We start from the raw sequence: 20,721 nt of genomic DNA on the forward strand, positions 1-20,721 counted from the left end.
GCACAGCAGGTAGTCCATGGCTACGGATGGAGGTCTGTTGAAACTGCACTGCTCAGAACTACTCCATTACTCACCTGACCTCCACCTGACCGTCGAGGCAATCAACAGGAATTAGACAGAATTGTGATTGAAGCCGAGGGGTTAACGCAATTCAAAAAATAACCTCTGTGAGCACGGCTCAGCAAATAGCAGAGCAGCAATCAGGACTCAGTGATGAGGTAATTAGGTCCAAACAGATGAATGTCTGGGTCGTTTCTCCTTCTCCAGCAGACAGTATAACCCAAACACAAAGCCGCAGGACTCATCTGCAGCCGTCTGCCTCTCTGCAGCCTTGGGTTCAGTTACCCTGCAGAGACTGCTCTGTTGTGCCTAGGCTGGGACCAGGAAGGTTCATGTTACCGACTACTGTGTGACCAGTATTTCAGAATGTCCCTCGAAAACCCAAATACCCCTAACACCTGTTTTTAAGTCAACAGAAACAGGGTTTCTGAGTCCACTTTTGACACATAACTCACTTCCTCCTCATTTTTACCCCTCCCAAGCCTCAATCTCATTTAATGGTGGCTAAGCACTGGGCAGGCCAGAGTAATGGAAAGCCAAGCCTCTCTAGAGTGGATTGGAAGCAGAGAGTGAACCAGGTCAGTCCCGGAAGAGTGGATGAGAGCGCTTCGGTCTCCTGATTGATACCCATTACCCAGAAGGCCGAAGTCTCCAGGGGCCTGTGGCTGTGGCAAGCTAACGTTCCTGGGATGTTTACCCCTGGTCACCCAATGCTGCAGCTTCGGCTGGCCTGGAGGCTAGTCTCTTTCATGTCCCAACGCAGTCTGGGGGGGTAGGCCGGTAAATTAGGACCTTCTGCAATTGGGTCACGGCACCGATCTTCCTGATTCGTAACCCTGCGCCTCAGAAAGTAGAGTTTGATGACTCTTTTTTTGTTGTTGTTGTTGTTGTTGTAGTTTCTGAGCATTTTATCTTTGTTTGGTTTGCCCGGGATTTCATTTATGTCAGTGCACGCCTGTTTGTTCGACCTTTCGCTGTTAATGTCCCCACTCTCTCCTCATGAGAGGAGAGATCAATCAACAACCAGCAGCCCCACCCCCTCCACTGCAGCACCCTCTGCTCACAGCCAGCTGACCTTGAACCGAAGGACAGCGGACCCCACAACGCCAGGATAGAGCAGGGAACGAAAATCTTCACAACCACACATCCTATTCAGGCCCATTAATATGATGATGCAAAAGCGCTTTAGCACTGAGCTAAGAAATATAGAGAGAGAAATAGAAAGAGAGAGAGAGAGATACATGAGCAAGAGGGAGGGTGAGAGGGAGATATAGAGATAGGAGGGAGACAGAGGTGGAGAGGTACAGAGGCTGGCTGACACAGCATTGACACACTCACCTGTGACCTCTCTCCCCCACTGTCTCCATTATGATAGGTTGACTATAAGTGGATAACAGGTGAATATGGCTCTGTGTACGGGAATGGAGAAGAAGCCAGCTTCTAATGGAGGCTAATGCATCAGGAAGCATGCTGTGTTTGCGTGCATGCTAGTGTGTGTGTGTGTTAGCAAAGGAGTGTTAGTGTGTTCATGTCGCTGTGTGTGTGTGTGCTTGTTGGTATGAATTTGCTGATGTGTTCATGTCTATTTTGGTTCGTCTGCACTGGAGCACCAGAGCAGTAAAGCTGTGTGTTCTCTACAGAGTCCTATGTGGTGAGAGTGAGTCTCACCGTGCAACCTTTGGCGCTCACACACACCTTCTAAAGGACGCCCCTCACGCCCTGTTTTATCACGCCTTGAATCTTAACAGCCACCCTCCTTCTCAAATCACTCCCCTGAAAATCACCCTGACATCCTCACAATTAGGCCTTGATAATAGCTTTGGTGCGGGAGACATACAGACGGACGGACGGCAAGCGAGCATATTGAACCGGGGCGTCGTTCAGAGGAGAGAGTTAGATGAAGGCGTGCTTGCCGATCAAGCCTCCTCTTAGCTAAAGGTCATTGGATCAGTAGTGCCGGGTTCTCTAGCCTATCATCTCATCTCAATCACCGCCTGGCTCGACGCGTCTTTGGCCCGTTATCTCTGCCTGATTAAATTATGGATGCTGATTTGAGACTGCTGGGGAACGGAGGAGTGGGGGGGGGGGGGGGGGCAGAGTGGCTTCAGTAATCACGTCCAACCCAAACTGTCATTCTCTTTACATCTTTTTACATTCCTCTTTCCCCGTCACTCTCACTGGAGTGTGCGTGTATGTATAAAACATGAGAGCTTGTGGATGCATGTGTGTGTGACGTTTCATCATGGGATCCTCAGTGCTCTTAATCAAGGGAGCCCATTCTCCTTAGGCATGGACATGCAGGCTGTCCTCAGTGTCGGACAAAAGATGGATGCAGACTACTGATGTAACTTCAGTACTGTACACATGAACACCAATGTCAAATGGTATTCAAAGATTACCTGGCTGGGATCCTGTGCTTAAAAACTATTTTCAGCATCTACCTGGGTTGTCAGCTAGTTGGGGTTATGGTTGGTTTTATATGCAGCAGAAAAGAGCAATCATTCGCTGAAAGTATTTGAAAGATCTTCTTGTTACCGCGTGTCTCCTCTTTGCTTAGCTTTGTTCCCACTCGGGCATGATTCTGGGTGGTTTCCAGGGTTACGGCCCACACACACACACACACCCCCGGCCCCCCTGTGGCACTTCTGGCAGAAGAGGCTGCAATCACCCCTTCCCAGAGTCACACACACACAAGCACATACACATATGGAACAAGGATGAAATGGTGCCCCCTGCTTCATTTGAGATCAAAGATTGGAGCCGGAAGCCATGCAGGGCAGCGCAACACACATGGACACAGTTCAGCAGTGAATGAGACAGCTATAGCGGACACATGAAATATACATAACATGTGATGGACACAAGGTGTACTAAAACAGTGTGTGTACTCATCTACAGTGCACACACACACACACACACACAATGCCGTATGGTTCTTGACTTTGTTTGTTGCACTCTTCATATGAAAACAAACCAGCACAGGCACGCTCCAACTGTCCCTCCCTTCTCTTCCATCCCTTCTCTCCCCCCTCTCTCACTCCCCCCTCTCCCCTCTCCCCCCTCTCCCACTCCCTTCTCCCCCCCCTCCCCCTCCCTCAGGGGAGACGATGCGCGTGGCGTCCTCTGAGTTTGCGGACGACCCGTGCTCATCTGTGAAGCGTGGCACCATGGTGAGGGCGGCCCGCGCCCTGCTCTCTGCCGTCACCCGTCTGCTGATCCTGGCCGACATGGCCGACGTCATGAGGCTGCTGGCCCACCTCAAGATTGTACGTACCATCTCACACACACACACACACACACACACAAAGCAATTGATGCATCACTGTAACGATGCCCATGTGATCTGGAGTGATACTCACTTTTGGAACACCAAGATTGGAAACTCTTTTTAAAGTGCTTTTTATGTTAGGAAAAGACCTGCTCCTCACTGAGCTCACCTGCATATCTGAACTAACCCACAGGGAGGGAGAGAGGGAGGGAGGGAGGTGGAGAGGGAGGTGGAGAGGGAGGTGGAGAGGGAGGTGGAGAGGGAGGTGGAGAGGGAGGTGGAGAGGGAGGTGGAGAGGGAGGTGGAGAGGGAGGTGGAGAGGGAGGGAGAGAGAGGGGGAGAGGGAGAGAGAGGGAGAGACACACAGAGAGAGAGACAGAGAGAGACAGAGAGAGAGACAAAGAGAGAGACAGAGAGAGAGACAGGGAGAGAGACAGAGAGAGAGACAGAGAGAGAGACAGAGAGAGAGACAGAGAGAGAGACAGAGAGGAAGACAGAGAGGAAGACAGAGAGGAAGACAGAGAGGAAGACAGAGAGGAAGACAGAGAGGAAGACAGAGAGGAAGACAGAGAGGAAGACAGAGAGGAAGACAGAGAGGAAGACAGAGAGGAAGACAGAGAGGAAGACAGAGAGGAAGACAGAGAGGAAGACAGAGAGGAAGACAGAGAGGAAGACAGAGAGGAAGACAGAGAGGAAGACAGAGAGGAAGACAGAGAGGAAGACAGAGAGGAAGACAGAGAGGAAGACAGAGAGGAAGACAGAGAGGAAGACAGAGAGGAAGACAGAGAGACAGAGAGACAGAGAGACAGAGAGACAGAGAGACAGAGAGACAGAGAGACAGAGAGACAGAGAGACAGAGAGACAGAGAGACAGAGAGACAGAGAGACAGAGAGACAGAGAGACAGAGTGAGAACCCCCGCACAATAGACACTAGTGTCTTTGTACCATAGAGCACTGTGGCAGGACTCCTACACCCACTGTGTTCATCACTAACACACTTGCATACTTTATGGATATACACACGCGCATGCACACTCGCACAAACACACACACCACAGTCCCTCCCAAGCCTATTTGGGGCTGTCCAGGGAGCAGCTTAGCTCTTGCCAGAGTCTAAGCCCGAGCCATCAAAGGCCATTTAAAAGTTATCTCTCCCTTCGTCCTCACTCACTTCCATTACTCTCTGCAGTTTCATTACCCAGACAGAAAAGTAGTTTAAATTAAGAGTAGACATTCACTGGGATGCAGTCTGTTCAAAACCAGGCCGATTTAAAGTCTCTTGGGTTAACGTCCAATTTTCCTACAATCTGGTTGCAATTACAAAGAAGTTAAATCAATATTTTTTGGGTTCCAGCCAAAGTGTTGTTATAATTTCAGAGCTTGTCATTTAGGTTTATTATTTACTATTTTTTGTGGCAGTAAATGTACTACTACCCAAAGGTCCAATGGAAAGTACGGTATGTCAATTAAATAATAATTAAGAGCTTTTAATAAAAAGTGGTGCGTGTGTGTGTGTATGTGTCAGGTTGAGGAGGCTCTTGAGGGAGTGAAGAATGCCACCAATGAGCAGGACTTGGCCAACCGCTTCAAGGAGTTTGGCAAGGAGATGGTGAAGCTCAACTATGTGGCAGCCCGCAGACAGCAGGTACACTACAAGACATGCTGCAAGATATCTCTATGTGTCTGTCCAGATCTCTCTTTCTCTTTTTTCTCTCTCTCTCTCTCTCTCTCTCTCTCTCTCTCTCTCTCTCTCTCTCTCTCTCTCTCTCTCTCTCTCTCTCTCTCTCTGTCTCTCTCTCTCTCTCTCTCTCTCTCTCTCTCTCTCTCTCTCTCTCTCTCTCCCTTCTCTCTCTCTCTCTCTCTCTCTCTCTCTCTCTCCCTTCTCTCTCTCTCTGTCTCTCTGTCTCTCTCTCTGTCTCTCTCTCTCTCTCTCTCTCTCTCCCCCCTTCTCTCTGTTTCTTCATCTCTCTCTGTCTCGTTATTGATTTTCCACTCTTTCCCAATCTGTCTGTGCTTGTCTGTCTATTTTGTTATGTCTCTGTCACTCTCTCTGTCTCTTTTAGAAGTAACTAAAACTCCCTACAGTAGTTTATAGAAGCACAGCATTGTTTCCAATCTTTGTAGTCTGTGCAGACACAGTACTATGTCAGGGGAGGAAGTGGAGGATCATCCTCAGTGAAATTTCATAAAATAAAAAAAAAGTGAAACTTTTTAAAAGTTTGAGGTAAAACTATACAAAATATATGTCACCAATTGTTTTTGTATACACAATATTGAACAGAATGTCTACGCTAGGGCCTAAGTCAACAGCACTGTCTGTAATTGAATCCGGAGGACAGCGAGCCTCCGAGCGCCTCATCTGGCCGCATTGCATACAAACGTTATCCGACCAATCAAAGCTTCTGTAGTATGAACTGACATGCTGTTCAGCCAATCCAGAGAGCCAGAGAACTGATTGTTGGGCATTTTAGTAATATTATTACATTCAAATGAGGTATTTCGTGTTACAGGAGACTGAGGAAGTATATTTATGTTTTTCTTGGTTTTAGAAATGTGTATTTATGTTAAATTACTGTATTAAATTTGCGTTGCCATCATCAGTAGCAGCAGCTACTAGTAGCTAGCAGCGTGTGCGAGAGCAAGCACTTTTCTCCTCCAGAATGACTAACCCTCCCGAAAATGTTGTGGATTTAAAACTAAAGAATCCCTTTAGTTTTTGGGCTACACTGAATAGGTGAAAACGTTAGACTTTAAGTGTTAAAAGTACGAAGGTTCGAGGGGTACCGTTAGGCCCTTTGGAACATCGGCAACACAAAAGCAGGGCACATAAATTCCGACAGAAGATTTAAGATTGTATTTTTTTTCTTCTGTCCTCCCCAATTATTTTTGTCACCAGCCCGCCACTAAGATGTAATGTTTGAAATTTGTTCAATATTCACACAAATACATTTTGATTTGGCATTCAATTTGTTGGTGTCATGTCTCATATAGGTTCTATTTTCCCCAGTTATTTTCAAATATATTTGACACAGAAATGTTTTACCACTGTATTTTTGTGTCCCCTAGTTGACCCACGATTCCCTTTAAGAATGAGGACGTGAGTTCACTTTGTCTTTGAGTGTTTTTGTCTCCTCAAATTCTGGGAAACTTGCATTTTCATGTTCTTAACTCTGTGCTTCCTGGGAATGCTTCTGAGGTTCCTTACTTCAGTCACACCCGAACATTACAGCGCCAACCAGTGAATAATACATGTTCAGAGTTTTCAAAAAGAAAATGTGAAGTGTTTCCCTCTCACTGGAGCTTACGAAACCTAAATGTCCCAAAGACAAGACATCATATTATTCCTCTGGCTTGGCTACACTTCAGTATAATGAGTGTACTATAATACGACTGTACTATAATATGACAGATAAAAATAAGGTGTTCAATATCAATGTAGTTACATTTGACACCTCCTGTCTCTCTACCCCAGGAGCTGAAAGACCCCCAGTGCCGTGACGAGATGGCGGCAGCGCGTGGCGCCCTGAAGAAGAACGCCACCATGCTCTACACGGCCTCACAGGCCTTCTTGCGCCACCCCGACGTGGCGGCGACTCGCGCCAACCGCGACTACGTCTTCAAGCAGGTGCAGGAGGCCATCGGCGCCATCTCCAGCGCCGCCCAGGCCGCCTCGCCCACCGACGAGAAGCACGGGCACGCCGGCATCGGAGAGCTCGCCGCCGCCCTCAACGAGTTTGACGTGAGTACTCTGACCCCGCCCCCTCCTGTCTGCCGGTCACATGTCAAGCGTTGTGCTCGGGGCACTCGGCCTGGCCAGGTTTACATGTGAGGAGATCTCCTTGGTATGGTGAGGTTGAGGAGCACCACAATCATGTTCCTCTTCACTTGACTGAAAATAGGAAAAAAAGATGTCCCAGATGTCCCGGTCAGGGGCAATTCTAGGATCAGACCTTTAGGGGTGCTCAGCCCCCAATGAGAATGTGACATAGATACAGTGCCTTGGAAAAGTGCTAAACCCCCTTGATAATAAATCCTTAATTTCACTGGATAACAATGAATACATTTATGTATTATTGTATGAAAAAACTAAGGATGTCCCTTTCTTCATGAACTACCAGAGCCACTGGTCCCCCATTTCATTTATGCACAAATGGGAGAAACAATAAATGAGACATCCAGATTATATTTTCCAAGGTGCTGTGTTGTTGCTGCTAATTGTTTGCAGCAGCAAGTTCATCAGTTTTTTTTTTTTTCTCACAAGTTTATTATTGTCGTGAGGTTGTTGGAAGTTTGACGCTGAAAATGCTGTTTAATTGATGGAGCTCTATGAACAAACAGTTAGATGCTGTGTATGGCTGGTGTCCTGTTTGTAGACCACCACGAGGGGGTGTGTCCACCACGAGGGGGTGTGTCCACCACGAGGGGGTTGTCCTGCTCTTGCTGTCTTTATCATAAGCAGCAAAGCTTTGGTCTTAGACACAATTTGTATTACCAGTGCTTAGAAATGTGACCCCACACTGCCCCCTAGTGGATGCCAACACAAAAGCCAGGGGAATTAAAGCATCACTGGCTGTAAATGAAAAGGGCCACAGACTTCCGTTCGTTTTCAAGGTGGGCTCTCAAACGTGGCACAACAGGGACCCCATGTGGCAGGACACATACATTGCATCTCCACGTGTCCACTCGACTTAGTGAGATGGTTGTATTCCCCTGGTGAGTTGGGCAGTAAGAAGCTCACAGACTTTCCCCTCTTCCTCCTTCATGAATATTCAGCTGGCTGGCTGAGGCCAACTCTTCCATACCCAGAACTCCAACTCTGTGTCATTACAGAATATACAGGATCATCTATCTAGAGGAATTGTAATTGCTGTCTTTATTTAAAACAGTTTTGTTTCCTTCAGAGCCTAGGAGCTGGATTATTTGATGACTGTAGGCAGGAAACAGTGTGAGACATCTTGCCCTTTTCTGATGGCCTGTCTGTTTCCTTGGAGCTGCTAGCTCATGTTTAATTCCTGCAGCCGGGCAGAAACCCACACTGCTGGACCTAGCCTCTAGGGACAGTAATGAGAAGATACACACACACACACACACACACACACACACACACACACACACACACACACACATGCACACACACATGTACATGCACGCACTTGCAGACAGACATACAGAGACAGAAGCAGACACACGTCCATTCCCAGTCCAGATTGAGACCCAAGCTCACAATACCATATGATCTGTTGGTGTTGGCTCTTGTATTCATCTCAATGAACGATCTGGGATTCTCTTATGTGGTTTACAGTTTGACGCTTAGCCTCTTAATGGTCTTTTGTGAAAGTTTGAGGTGGCATGTTTCTGTCCCCCACCCCTCCTCCCCCACCCCAAACACCTGGTATACAGTCTGTAAACGTACACACAAAACCTTTATAAATGTTGCCACCTCCAAAAATAACATTTGTAAATTAAAGATAGGAGGCACCTGGAAAGGCTAGGAACATGCAGAGCCAGTGACACGGAGGTTGCCGGGGATATTAAACACTCTGCGCTAGGCACCACAGAGAGAGCGAAAAGGGCAGCTCATGAATAAGACAAGAGGGAGGTGACCTCAACTTGTTCCCCTCCCTCCCTCCCTCCCTCCCTCCCTCCCTCCCTCCCTCCCTCCCTCCCTCCCTCCCTCCCTCCCTCCCTCCCTCCCTCCCTCCCTCCCTCCCTCCCTCCCTCCCTCCCTCCCTCCCTCCCTCCCTCCCTCCCTCCCTCCCTCCCTCCCTCCCTCCCTCCCTCCCTCCCTCCCTCCCTCCCTCCCTCCCTCCCTCCCTCCCTCCCTCCGTCCACCATCTTAGGTTGACTGAGGATACTCAGATATGCAGCATTACATCTATACATATTCCCAGCTTCAATTTGAAGCATCCCTACTTTACTGCAGGAGCCAGCTTATCAATTCAGAGGCAATCGCACTGCACTGCAAGCTACAAGGACTCTGTTTTCTGTCAGAAAATGCCCCCTGCCCTCCCACTTCAACTATCTTCCACTAGTTGATATGAGAAGACTGAAGAAGGCTTCAGGCTGTCAGCATTTTAGGATAATTGGGTTTGGGTCAAAACGATTGCCTTTTTTATTTGCTATTGCCTTTGTCTGTACACCGCACCCCACCCACATAATTGCCATCCTCCCTTACTCAGTTTTTCCACAGTCCAGATTAGATTTGTCTTTCTATTCGAGCTGAGGAAATAGCCCCCCTTCCCCAGATGTGGGAAACTGTCTCTGACTAGGTGAGCTTCAGGCTTGTGCGGCATCCTGTACGTGTCACATCCATCAGCCCAAATGGTGGCTCGGGAATGTCATCCCTCACCTGTGGCCTTATCCGTTTTAAACACTAGGGGGCAGTGTTGTATTACTTTACAGCTTTTGGATCTTTTTTTCTTCTCCTCATTAATTTAGTTTTTTTTCAGAGTTCCTTGGAAACTGAGATACAAAAAAATATTCTTGCTCAAAGCTTCTAGCTCAAAGCTATACTGCTCACATCTCGTGTGTTTCAGTAACATTAACAAGATCTTTTAGCTGTCTGTCTTATAGCCATGTTCAGTCCATGGAAGTGCTCACAGAGTGCTGGCTATAGAGTCTGTTGCTCCTGCTGTACAACACTTAGGTGTGCTGGCAGCTCCTGACCTCTGACCTTGCACCCCCTCATCCAGTAGGACACCTACGTACCCACAACAAGAAGACTGCCCAGTCCCCTCCCCTCCCCGTGTTGGCTGGGCTATCAGTGCATCTTTCACACATCCACCTGCCCTCAGCAGCTTGATGAGAGATCGCTGTCTGCTGTTCTGCTGGTGAACATGCACAACACACGGATGCCCACAAGGACAGAAACACATGCACACACACACACACACACACACACTTGCATACACATATCTCTGTTTAAATATGCTGGACAGTATGTTACATTTTCTTTTCACACACACACACACACATACGGTGAAGCCTGTGAAAGCTCTGAATTTTTTCTCTTTTGTTTTTTTCTTAATTTGTTTGTCCTCCAGGTTATTTTTGCTCTACACAAAACATATGTACAACAATATGCGCATGCACACACACACACAGCTGCGTAGGTGGGAGCTATTTAGTCTGACCAGGTTGTTGTACTATTCTACTGAAGATGTTATATTCTTCCATTCAACATTGTGCTGTGACTAACTCCTCACTCTAACTTTAACCTAAACCTCCCCAAAACTCGTAGACTCGTAGTAGAAATAACACTTGCAATTGAAGTGAAGACCAGGAAAATGTCAATTTGTTCTGTTTTTCCTTTGTTTCTTATACTGGTGGGCACGTTTGGTTTCCACAAAAATAGTAAATAGTAAAACCTGTACACACACACAGAGACACATACACACACACACGAGCACACAAGCACACACACTCAAGGTGAGGCCAACAGAAACAGTGTATGATCCCTCCATGCTCTGTCTGACATGGAAGGAGCCGTTTCCCCCCTCTTTGTCCTGGGATTTATTAGGGAAGCAATCCAGCCCAAGACAAGCCAATACACACTTAGAATAGACACAAAGTTATATCAAATAAATACATAGGTGTGTTCAAAATGAGATGATCATAGTCACTGTAAAAAGAATAAAATGTGTAAAATATGCTGTACACATTCTATTGCCATAGCTCATTTCACATGCTAAACGAAACCCATCAATGTCATCAGCAGAAAACTCACAACACATCCATCATCATTTTATTTACCAGCAATGGAAGTTGTTTCTGAGTGCGGTTTGCGACTTATCTACTGCAGTGTTTGTTTTGTAGTGGAGCTTACCTGCATGTACTGTCAGACAAAGGGTGCATTTCCAGGGTACCTATATGTTAAGTGAGCGCGCCACAGTTGGGTAGTTTCAATGGCAGTTTTTTCTTCTTCCTATATATGCTTTGTTATCGCATGATGAAGGGTTTACATGACTGTATGAAGTGTATTTTGTATTGATGACGTGTGAACAGTATATATTATGCACCTAGGGGTTATGTTATGGCTGCAAGAGCTGTAAATACATGTGAAATAACGTGTAGTGGTATTGTAGCTCAGTCCAGAGGTAAGGTTTACCTGGGCTGGAGCCTAAATCATGTGTTTGTCATGTGTCTATCTCTGCTTCCACGGACTGCAGCCTGTATCACAGAGCACCTTAGCATCTATGATGAGGCTTTGTGCAGCCTGTATCACAGAACACCTTAGCATCTATGATGAGGCTTCGTGCAGCCTGTATCACAGAACACCTTAGTATCTGTGATGAGGCTTCGTGCAGCCTGTATCACAGAGCACCTTGGCATCTGTGATGAGGCTTCGTGCAGCCTGTATCACAGAGCACCTTAGCATCTATGATGAGGCTTCGTGCAGCCTGTATCACAGAACACCTTAGTATCTGTGATGAGGCTTCGTGCAGCCTGTATCACAGAGCACCTTGGCATCTGTGATGAGGCTTCGTGCAGCCTGTATCACAGAGCACCTTAGCATCTATGATGAGGCTTCGTGCAGCCTGTATCACAGAACACCTTAGCATCTGTGATGAGGCTTCGTGCAGCCTGTATCACAGAACACCTTAGCATCTGTGATGAGGCTTCGTGCAGCCTGTATCACAGAACACCTTAGTATCTGTGATGAGGCTTCGTGCAGCCTGTATCACAGAGCACCTTGGCATCTGTGATGAGGCTTCGTGCAGCCTGTATCACAGAGCACCTTGGCATCTGTGATGAGGCTTCGTCCGAGGCGTGCATGTGGACAGTCACACAGCACACGCTCCTGCTCAGCTTGGCTCATGTTCATCTCAACCATAACTGGATTCCCATGGTCCGTGAGAGCGTGACTGGCAGCCTCTCAACCCAGCTGGAGCATCAGCCACTTCAAAGAGGATAGAGGCGGCGGGGGTGGGGGGCGACAGACTCGTGTCATAGGGCGCCGTCGCTCCTCATATTACTGACGAGCAGTCCACACCAAAGCCGTTGTGTTAATGCGTCAGGGGGCATAAAGACGAGTGTCACATTAGAGCTAATACCTGACAAGGAGCCCTGGTGCTGCGGGGAGCCGAGATGCACGCCAGCATGGGGATGATGAGGAGGCTGAACCCAGAGATCCCCACACAGACATGGGGAGTGACAAGGCTCATAGGCCCCCCACAGTGTGGGCACGCCTGCACTGGATGTGCTGTGTGTGTGCTGACTAGTGTGTGTGCTGTGTGTGTGTGTCTCTACCGCTTCCACCCCCTCCATGCCCCTCCCTCTCTGTCTTGAGCGAGAGAGAGAGTGCAGCAGTATTTCAGTGTGTATCTGAGCTGCATACTTAGTGGGCTGTGGTCTAGCTGCCTGGTGCCAGGCTGCCGCTGCCCTTCGCCTTGCTTTATGTGGACACGGAGAGGCTTGAGGCAGGAGAAACTGTGGAGGCCGGAGAGACTAGAGAGGCTGAGGCTGGAGAGAGCTTGGAAAGGGTTGAGAGGCTGTGAGGTTGGAAAGTCTGTAGAGGCTGGAGTGGGTGTAGAGGCCAGTGGGACTGGAGCGATTGTTAGTGGCTGGAGTGAGGCTTTAGAGGCTGGGGGGGCTGTGGGGTTGGAGATACTGTAGTCCAACAAAGCCAGTGGCAAAGGAGTCCAGCTCTAATGCATGGAGATGTATTCCTACCAGAGGAATAGGGTTTCTGGGTAATTAGTACATCCATCTATGTACTCGTCTGGCCTCACTGTCTCTCTCTCTCTCTCTCTCTCTCTCTCTCTCTCTCTCTCTCTCTCTCTCTCTCTCTCTCTCTCTCTCTCTCTCTCTCTCTCTCTCTCTCCTCTCTCCTCTCTCCTCTCTCCTCTCTCCTCTCTCCTCTCTCCTCTCTCCTCTCTCCTCTCTCTCTCCTCTCTCTCTCTCTCCCTGTTTTTTTTTTTTCTGGGATGACTCATGTAGCATGTCTGCTGGTGCGTGTGGGAGTTGTGCTCACCTGAAAGCTGCCTGATTTGCTTGTGAAGATGTGCTGTGGAGAGAGACAGGGATAGTGATGTCTGGAGTGAGGCTCTCTCTCTCTCTCCCTCCATATCCCCCCCCCCCCCCTCTCTCTCTCTCTCTCAAGCTCTTGGACTATATATCTTAATCTTTATCTCAGTATCTGTCTCTCCGGCATACACACCGACATCTAAAATGTAGCCTTTGCAAAAAGCATGCACGGGATACATAGAGAAAGCTATAAGCCTCGCTACCTATAATCAATCACTGCCACGAAACCTCAGTCCTATTTCTTTACTCACTAATACAAAAAGCGAACTACCGGTACTTTCTACCATGTCAATGATACTGTTTAAAATGTCCAAGTTGTCAGATCAATGTGTTTGACACAGGCTTGTTTATTCAGACAGGGCTCTGGCCTGTATGTGTAATGAACCAGAGAGATGGCAGTTCACTGGTTGCTGATTACGTTGCAGTAATTGGCCCTCTCTCCAACCTGAGACTGTTTACAAGGCAGAGATGAAGCCCTAATGAGGACCTGTGTATTTGTGCTGAGAGGAGAGAAACAAGACGACAATGATAGCTGAAGGGAAACCAGATCTACAGTGGAGCGTTAACCTGTGTGCGGAATCTATAGTGATCGCTCCCCTGTCCCACAGGCCCGGATCCATGAGGCTCAGCCAATAGCTGTGGATCTATAGCGCCCCATAGTGGCCCTCTAGTGATGGATCTGCCCAGGCCACAAGATCATCTGGCTCCAGGGCTCTCCACTTCTTTCCCACGATGGGGCATTTGGGGGCGATGTTTCCCACCTAGGGACAACAAATGATTGTAGTTCCATCAAAGGCCGGTGTGCATGTGTTGTGTGTCCTTGCTGTGTGGGTGAGCTCTTGAAGCTGACAGCTAGACAGACATCTGACTGTGGATGTACTCTTCAAGAGGCCCTCTTGGTTTAGGTGCAGGAGCATGCTGAGCCCCAGAATGCACTAAAAGCTCCAGCATGGAGCTCAGGGAGTTTTGTCTAGCTTTACTCTCGTGAGAACAGACTGTATTCCTTGTGTCAGCGAAAAAACAAAACAAAAACACATTTGTAGAGGTGTTGATGTCATGGCGTGTACCTGGTTAATGCTTCTGCTCTGAGTGTGTGTCTCTCTGAGAAGAACAGGTGTATGTGTGTGTATTTGTCTGTCTCTGAGAGGAACTGCTGTGTGTCTCTCTCTCTCTCTCTCTCTCTCTCTCTCTCTCTCTCTCTCTCTCTCTCTCTCTCTCTCTCTCTCTCTCTCTCTCTCTCTCTCTCTCTCTCTCTCTCTCTCTCTCTCTCTCTCTCTCTCTCTCTCTCTCTGTCTCTGTCTCTCTCTCTCCCTCTGTCTCTCTCTCCCTCTGTCTCTCTCTCCCTCTGTCTGTCTCTCCCTCTGTCTGTCTCTGTCTCTCTCTCTCTCTCTCCCTCTGTCTCTCTCTCCCTCTGTCTCTCTCTCTCTCTCTCTCTCTCTCTCTCTCTCTCTCTCTCTCTCTCTCTCTCTTTCTCTTTCTCTTTCTTCATCAGTCCCTCCAGTCAAGGTCAGCTCAGAAGGCTCGGGGGGACATCAAACCTCCCACCACATAGCTCCACCAGCACACACACTCAACTGTACCCATCGCATCGCTTATAATTATATAGCACTCACTCATTCACACTGCGACCTCCCCCCACACACACAGACACACACCCACACACACACACACGTATGCACACACACAGTCCTATGGGGTAGAGTAGAATGCCCTACTAGATCAGCTGCTTGGCAGGCGAAGAGAGGGAGAGAAAGCAAGAGAGATGACGGGAGAGAGAGGAAACGGGAGAGAATGAGGAGGAGAGAGAGATGTGGGGTAGAGAGAGTGGAGTGTGAGTGCTTAGGACAAATCTGATAGATCATGTTGGCCACTCTTCCAAAGGAAACTTTGAAAAAAGTTTTGATGACCACATCAAATTCCCTGCCTACACACACACACACACACATGGCAGAGGTAGCTAGCTAGCTCCAGTGGACAGGGATATATCTGGCCACGCTCTCTCTCCAGGGATTTGAGACAAAACCAAACAAAAAGATTAGAAGCTCCACCGCTGATTTCTCTCCCCGTGCCGCTAGGCTAAGCTCCTTCCAGCAAAGTCGTAGCGCTAGTGAGATGCAAAACACCCTGCTTCCCCCGGACATAAATGGAATGAAAGCACCCCGCCGTGACAGAGCATCAAACCTCAGATAGGCAGCCAGAGTGAAGCCAGGCAGCGTCTATCTCCAGGCTGGGCCTTCAGACACCTTCTGTGACGGTGTATACATGCCGGATATCTGACCTTTCTTTCAGCCGGCATTCATACACACTGTCCTCTTTTACACAGTCACACAAACCGGCTGTGGGGAAGTATACAGTCACAGTCACCGCCCTCCATATCTCTCCCTCCATATCCCTCCCTCCCCCCCCCCTCTCTCTCTCTTCTCTCTCTCTCTCTGTCTCTCTCTGTCCCCCTTCCTCCCTCTCTCTCTCTGTCTCTCTCAAAATATGCTCTCTAAAACCATCCTGACCTTGTCTGCTCCCCCCTCATTCCTCTATCCTCATCTGCTCAGTGTGTCCTCCTTATCCTTACTCTCGTCTCTCTGATCTGGTAATGGAGCCCATTAAGGCGCCCACGGCGTGGGAGCAAACGCTGGTTTTGCATGCTGGCTGACCTCTCCCTCTCCCTGCCTCTGCAAAGTGACGTCAGACAGTGTGGACGGCACGTTTCTTTGGTCCTCCCCTTTTCCCCTGTTCTTTTTCGGCCGGCAATTTAAAAGCTTAAATACAAATGATTGTCTTTCCTCTACACCCCCTCTCTTCCTCTCCTCCCTCTCTCTTGCTCTCGCTCTCTGTCTCTCTACCATTGCCAAGTGAACTGGCAGCCTCTCCCTCCCTCCCATTTTTTTTTGGTGGTGGGGGGGATCTGTTACCTACCCAGTGACATCCTAGTGACGTCTGTGCTTGGAGAAGCTACAGTGCGCCAAGTCAGTGCCTCCAGTCTCTCAGGACTGTGTTCTGAGAGCTGTCTGACAGAGCCCTTCTAAAAGCTCTGCACTTATACAGACGCTGCTTGATGTGGGACTCTCTCCATGCGCTCCCTGTCCTTCAGCTCCAGTAGGAGTGTTCCTCAATGTGCTCCTTATCCTTCAGCTCCAGTAGGACTGTTCCTCCATGTGCTCCTTATCCTTCAGCTCCAGTAGGAGTGTTCCTCCATGTGCTCCTTATCCTTCAGCTCCAGTAGGAGTGTTCCTCCATGCGCTCCCTGTCCTTCAGCTCCAGTAGGAGTGTTCCTCCATGTGCTCCTTATCCTTCAGCTCCAGTAGGAGTGTTCCTCCATGTGCTCCCTATCCTTCAGCTCCAGTAGGAGTGTTCCTCCATGTGCTCCCTGTCCTTCAGCTCCAGTAGGAGTGTTCCTCCATGTGCTCCCTGTCCTTCAGCTCCAGTAGGAGTGTTCCTCCATGTGCTCCCTATCCTTCAGCTCCAGTAGGAGTGTTCCTCCATGTGCTCCTTATCCTTCAGCTCCAGTAGGAGTGTTCCTCCATGCGCTCCCTGTCCTTCAGCTCCAGTAGGAGTGTTCCTCCATGTGCTCCCTGTCCTTCAGCTCCAGTAGGAGTGTTCCTCCATGTGTTCCTCCAGGGTATGTTCCTGGGATTCTTTTAAAATGGTGCCCGTGTCTCGGTTCTTTACTCAATGGCCTTCAACTGGGGTGGATGTCCGCCTGTCTCCTCTTCACACGCTCTTTCTCTCTCCTGCCCAGCCTCTCTCTCCCTGTCTCACACAGTCTCTTATGTTGTGCGTCCCTCCCTGTGGGAGGTAAGTCCCTTACCTGTGCTTAGCAATCTTCTGTCATGAACAACCTGCGTATCCTTTTGAGGATCTGAACAGCTACGGAGCTCAAGCTATCCAAGGCTCTTATCGTCGTTGCATCATTCCAATATCCCCACATGATTGACAAATCCCTGTGATTTAGAGCTAACACGTGACTTCCTCACTCGGGTGAAAGCGCCCACTTGATTTGTGTGGGACTTCTCAAATTCTGACACACCAGTCGTACCTTGTCTCCCTAAGAGGTACTGAATATTCAGAACATACATTTTATGGCTCCAGATTAAAGTATGCATGTTAAATAATTACCAAGGTAAGGGATAATTTGTCAGGCACTGCTTAACATTCACCCAACATAGTTTTGGGGCTGTCGAGTGATTAGCAGAAGCTGGTATCAGGACAGTCAGCCTGGCCAGCCAGAATTAATTTGCTGACTCTGGAAAGGATGTAGCAACAATATAATTTATCTGAACTTCCATAGCATCAGAGAAAATTTACAAAATACTAAAAATATTAAGTGAAAGTTTAAAATGACACTTGGGATCCATCTGAACACGTGTCCGTAGTTGTGTGCTGAGAAGACCTTCCTCACTGGACGGCACCTTGCTGAGAAGACCTTCCTCACTGGACGGCACCTTGCTGAGAAGACCTTCCTCACTGGACGGCACCTTGCTGAGAAGACCTTCCTCACTGGACGGCACCTTGCTGAGAAGACCTTCCTCACTGGACGGCACCTTGCTGAGAAGACCTTCCTTAAACAAATTGCGTTTGATAAAGACACTCGTGGCCATTATGTAGGAATAGCAGACGTGAGCATCAAATTCACTGACTTGATTCACTGTGTGTGTGTGTGTGTGTGCAGGAGAATGTGTCTACTATACTTGCTCTTGTACCAAGGGGGAAATGGTACCTAATACATACAAATCTACCTTTTGCAATATTATTTGAAAAGGCCCGAAAATTGAATGTAAAACTCCATTCATATTGAAAGGTGACTGGACCTGGCACGCACACATGGCTTTCAATGACAAAGTTCAACTTTGAGGCTTCTGTACACCCCTGTGAGGCAGGTGTGTGTAAGTGTGTGTGTGCATGCAGGTGTGTTAGCACACAGTCTGTCGGCAGCACGTTCCCCACTGTATGATTGAAACATGATGGAGGAAAAAACCTGTTTCTTCAAATGCGTGAAGATGGGTGAGGCCTGCTGTTGTTAACCCAGTCGACAGCTGAGGGCCTCTTCCACCTCCCCTGAGAGCACTCCTAACCCTGCACACACTCATTGCCTCACTGCAGCTATCAGTGGAGGAGTAACATCTTTACCTGAGTGGCAGCATCAGCACAAACATGGTTACCATGCCTTCTACTGGCTCCAGAGACACACCAGCACTGGGGGAGACTAGAAACAGTTGTAATAACCCCTTTGCCATGGCAACTCCCCGTGCTTACCCCCCATCATCCAACCCTCATCCTTCCTCCTCATCCAACCCGTCCCTTTGTTAGTGAACTGCACTCGCAAGCTGGATGATAACCCCCTCCCCTCTCCCGCCCCACCGTGGCTGCTGCTGCTGCTGCCAGTCTGTGGGCGGAGCTGGTGGCGGTGAGTGGTCTTAATCTTCATTAGAGCCCAGTTGTTGTGTGTGCGTGTGTTGTCGTGTATGTGTGTGTGTGTGTGGTGTGTCTATGTGCGACTGGAGTTTAGGTTGACAAAGTACCACCGTGCCACTCTAGAGATAGGCCACTAAAGCCACCGTGTGAATAATTAATAAGATGATTCTCACTCTTGCTCATTCTCATTCTTCAGTCTCCTGTCCTCCTCACATCACACACACAGACACACACACACACACACAGACACACACACACACACACACATACAGTACACACAGAGATGGGGCATAAATCTGAAATTAATTATATGTTGGTACCCCTGTAATCACTAATTATTTTCCTTCTTTCTCGGTGGCGGCAATAAACAAGCAGTAATGAAGGGGATAAATAGGGAGGGGCAAGTGGGGATAGGGATAATTACCCCACCCTCCCACCCTCTGTATAGTGGTTGCTCTCTCTGTCTCCTTCCCTCTCTGTCTCCATCCATCCATCTCTCTCTCTCTCTCTCTCTCTCTCTCTCTCTCTCTCTCTCTCTCTCTCTCTCTCTCTTCCCCCCCCCCCTGTGGTGATGGAGGAGTATGTACAGGCAGGCCTCCTCCCTCCTCTCCTCTCCCCAGCCAAGGCAGCTGGCTCCCTGGTCCCAGGTGGGGAGGTTGCAGGTGTCTGGTCCCCCTGAGATCCCCCATCCTCTAAGCCTCCACTTTGATCCTGGAGCGGTTTGCCGCCACACTGTGGGCTTCCTGCGTCTGGAGCAGGCGTACTGGATTCACCTCCAGACATCCACCTCCCGCTGTGTACTCATCATCGCCCCTGTGTCGCAATCAAGAACACCCCCAGACCCCCTCCGCCCCATCCCCACACACACAAACACACAAACACACAATCTTCCTCTCAACAAACAGAGCAAACCCTGCCCAACCAGCTCTGCTGGGCTCACAGTGGATCTGGCTCAGTGTAAGGCTTTACCCAGCTGCATGCATGGTTCATTTCTCTCCGTATCCCTCTGTCTGTTCCTCTCTCTCCCCCTTTTCTTCCGTATTCTCTCGCTCTCTCTGTCTCCCTATCAGTGCTAAAATGAAGTCTTGACTAAAGCAGCTGTACAATTTGCAGTTCGTTTCACTGGCGCGCGAGCATGGCTCGACCAGATCATGTCCCTCTCATGAGGCTGGAGCCCACCACAGCTGTGGGGCGGAGGGGTGAATGCCAGCGTCGACGTCCCAGAGAGGGGCAGACATGCTGGGGGAGCGAGTGGCCGGCCACCTGCCGCCCCCTGGGGCTGGGGGGACTTTGTAACGGGCCTGATTATCACGTATCACACTCACATGTTATCAGTCTTATTGCTTGCATGCACTGAGAGATGAGAGGGGAGAGAGAGAGAGAGAGAGAGAGAGAGAGAGAGAGAGAGAGAGAGAGAGAGAGAGAGAGAGAGAGAGAGAGAGAGAGAGAGAGAGAGAGAGAGAGAGAGAGAGAGAGAGAGAGAGAGAGAGAGAGAGAGAGAGAGAGAGAGAGAGAGAGAGAGAGAGAGAGAGAGAGAGAGAGAGAGAGAGAGAGAGAGAGAGAGAGAGAGAGAGAGAGAGAGAGAGAGAGAGAGAGAGAGAGAGAGAGAGAGAGAGAGAGAGAGAGAGAGAGAGAGAGAGAGAGAGAGAGAGAGCAGCTGAGAGAGCAGCTGAGAGAGCAGCTGAGAGAGCAGCTGAGAGAGCAGCTGAGAGAGCAGCTGAGAGAGCAGCTGAGAGAGCAGCTGAGAGAGCAGCTGAGAGAGCAGCTGAGAGAGCAGCTGAGAGAGCAGCTGAGAGAGCAGCTGAGAGAGCAGCTGAGAGAGCAGCTGAGAGAGCGAGCGAGCAGCTGAGAGAGCGAGCGAGAGCAGCTGAGAGAGCGAGCGAGAGCAGCTGAGAGAGCGAGCGAGAGCAGCTGAGAGAGCGAGCGAGAGCAGCTGAGAGAGCGAGAGAGAGCAGCTG

The 20,721-nt window shown here is 49.0% G+C and overlaps 1 protein-coding gene across 3 annotated transcripts in view; it reads left to right on the plus strand.

Moving 5' to 3' along the window:
• The window catches only part of ctnna2 (catenin (cadherin-associated protein), alpha 2), a 285,740-nt gene that overhangs the window by 50,435 nt on the left and 214,584 nt on the right, over positions 1–20,721 (plus strand). For all 3 annotated transcript variants that reach the window (XR_014740965.1, XM_084687324.1, XM_084687323.1), the window contains exons 4-6: positions 3,160–3,326; positions 4,854–4,973; positions 6,801–7,067. Coding sequence is in view for 2 of the 3 variants with exons in the window: in XM_084687324.1 (XP_084543450.1) it covers positions 3,160–3,326; positions 4,854–4,973; positions 6,801–7,067 (554 nt within the window). In the remaining variant the exon portion in view is untranslated. The remainder of the gene's footprint in view (positions 1–3,159; positions 3,327–4,853; positions 4,974–6,800; positions 7,068–20,721) is intronic.

The sequence above is a fragment of the Hypomesus nipponensis genome, chromosome 22 (assembly GCF_054491055.1).
Source record: "Hypomesus nipponensis isolate SF chromosome 22, ASM5449105v1, whole genome shotgun sequence".
NCBI lineage: Eukaryota > Metazoa > Chordata > Actinopteri > Osmeriformes > Osmeridae > Hypomesus > Hypomesus nipponensis.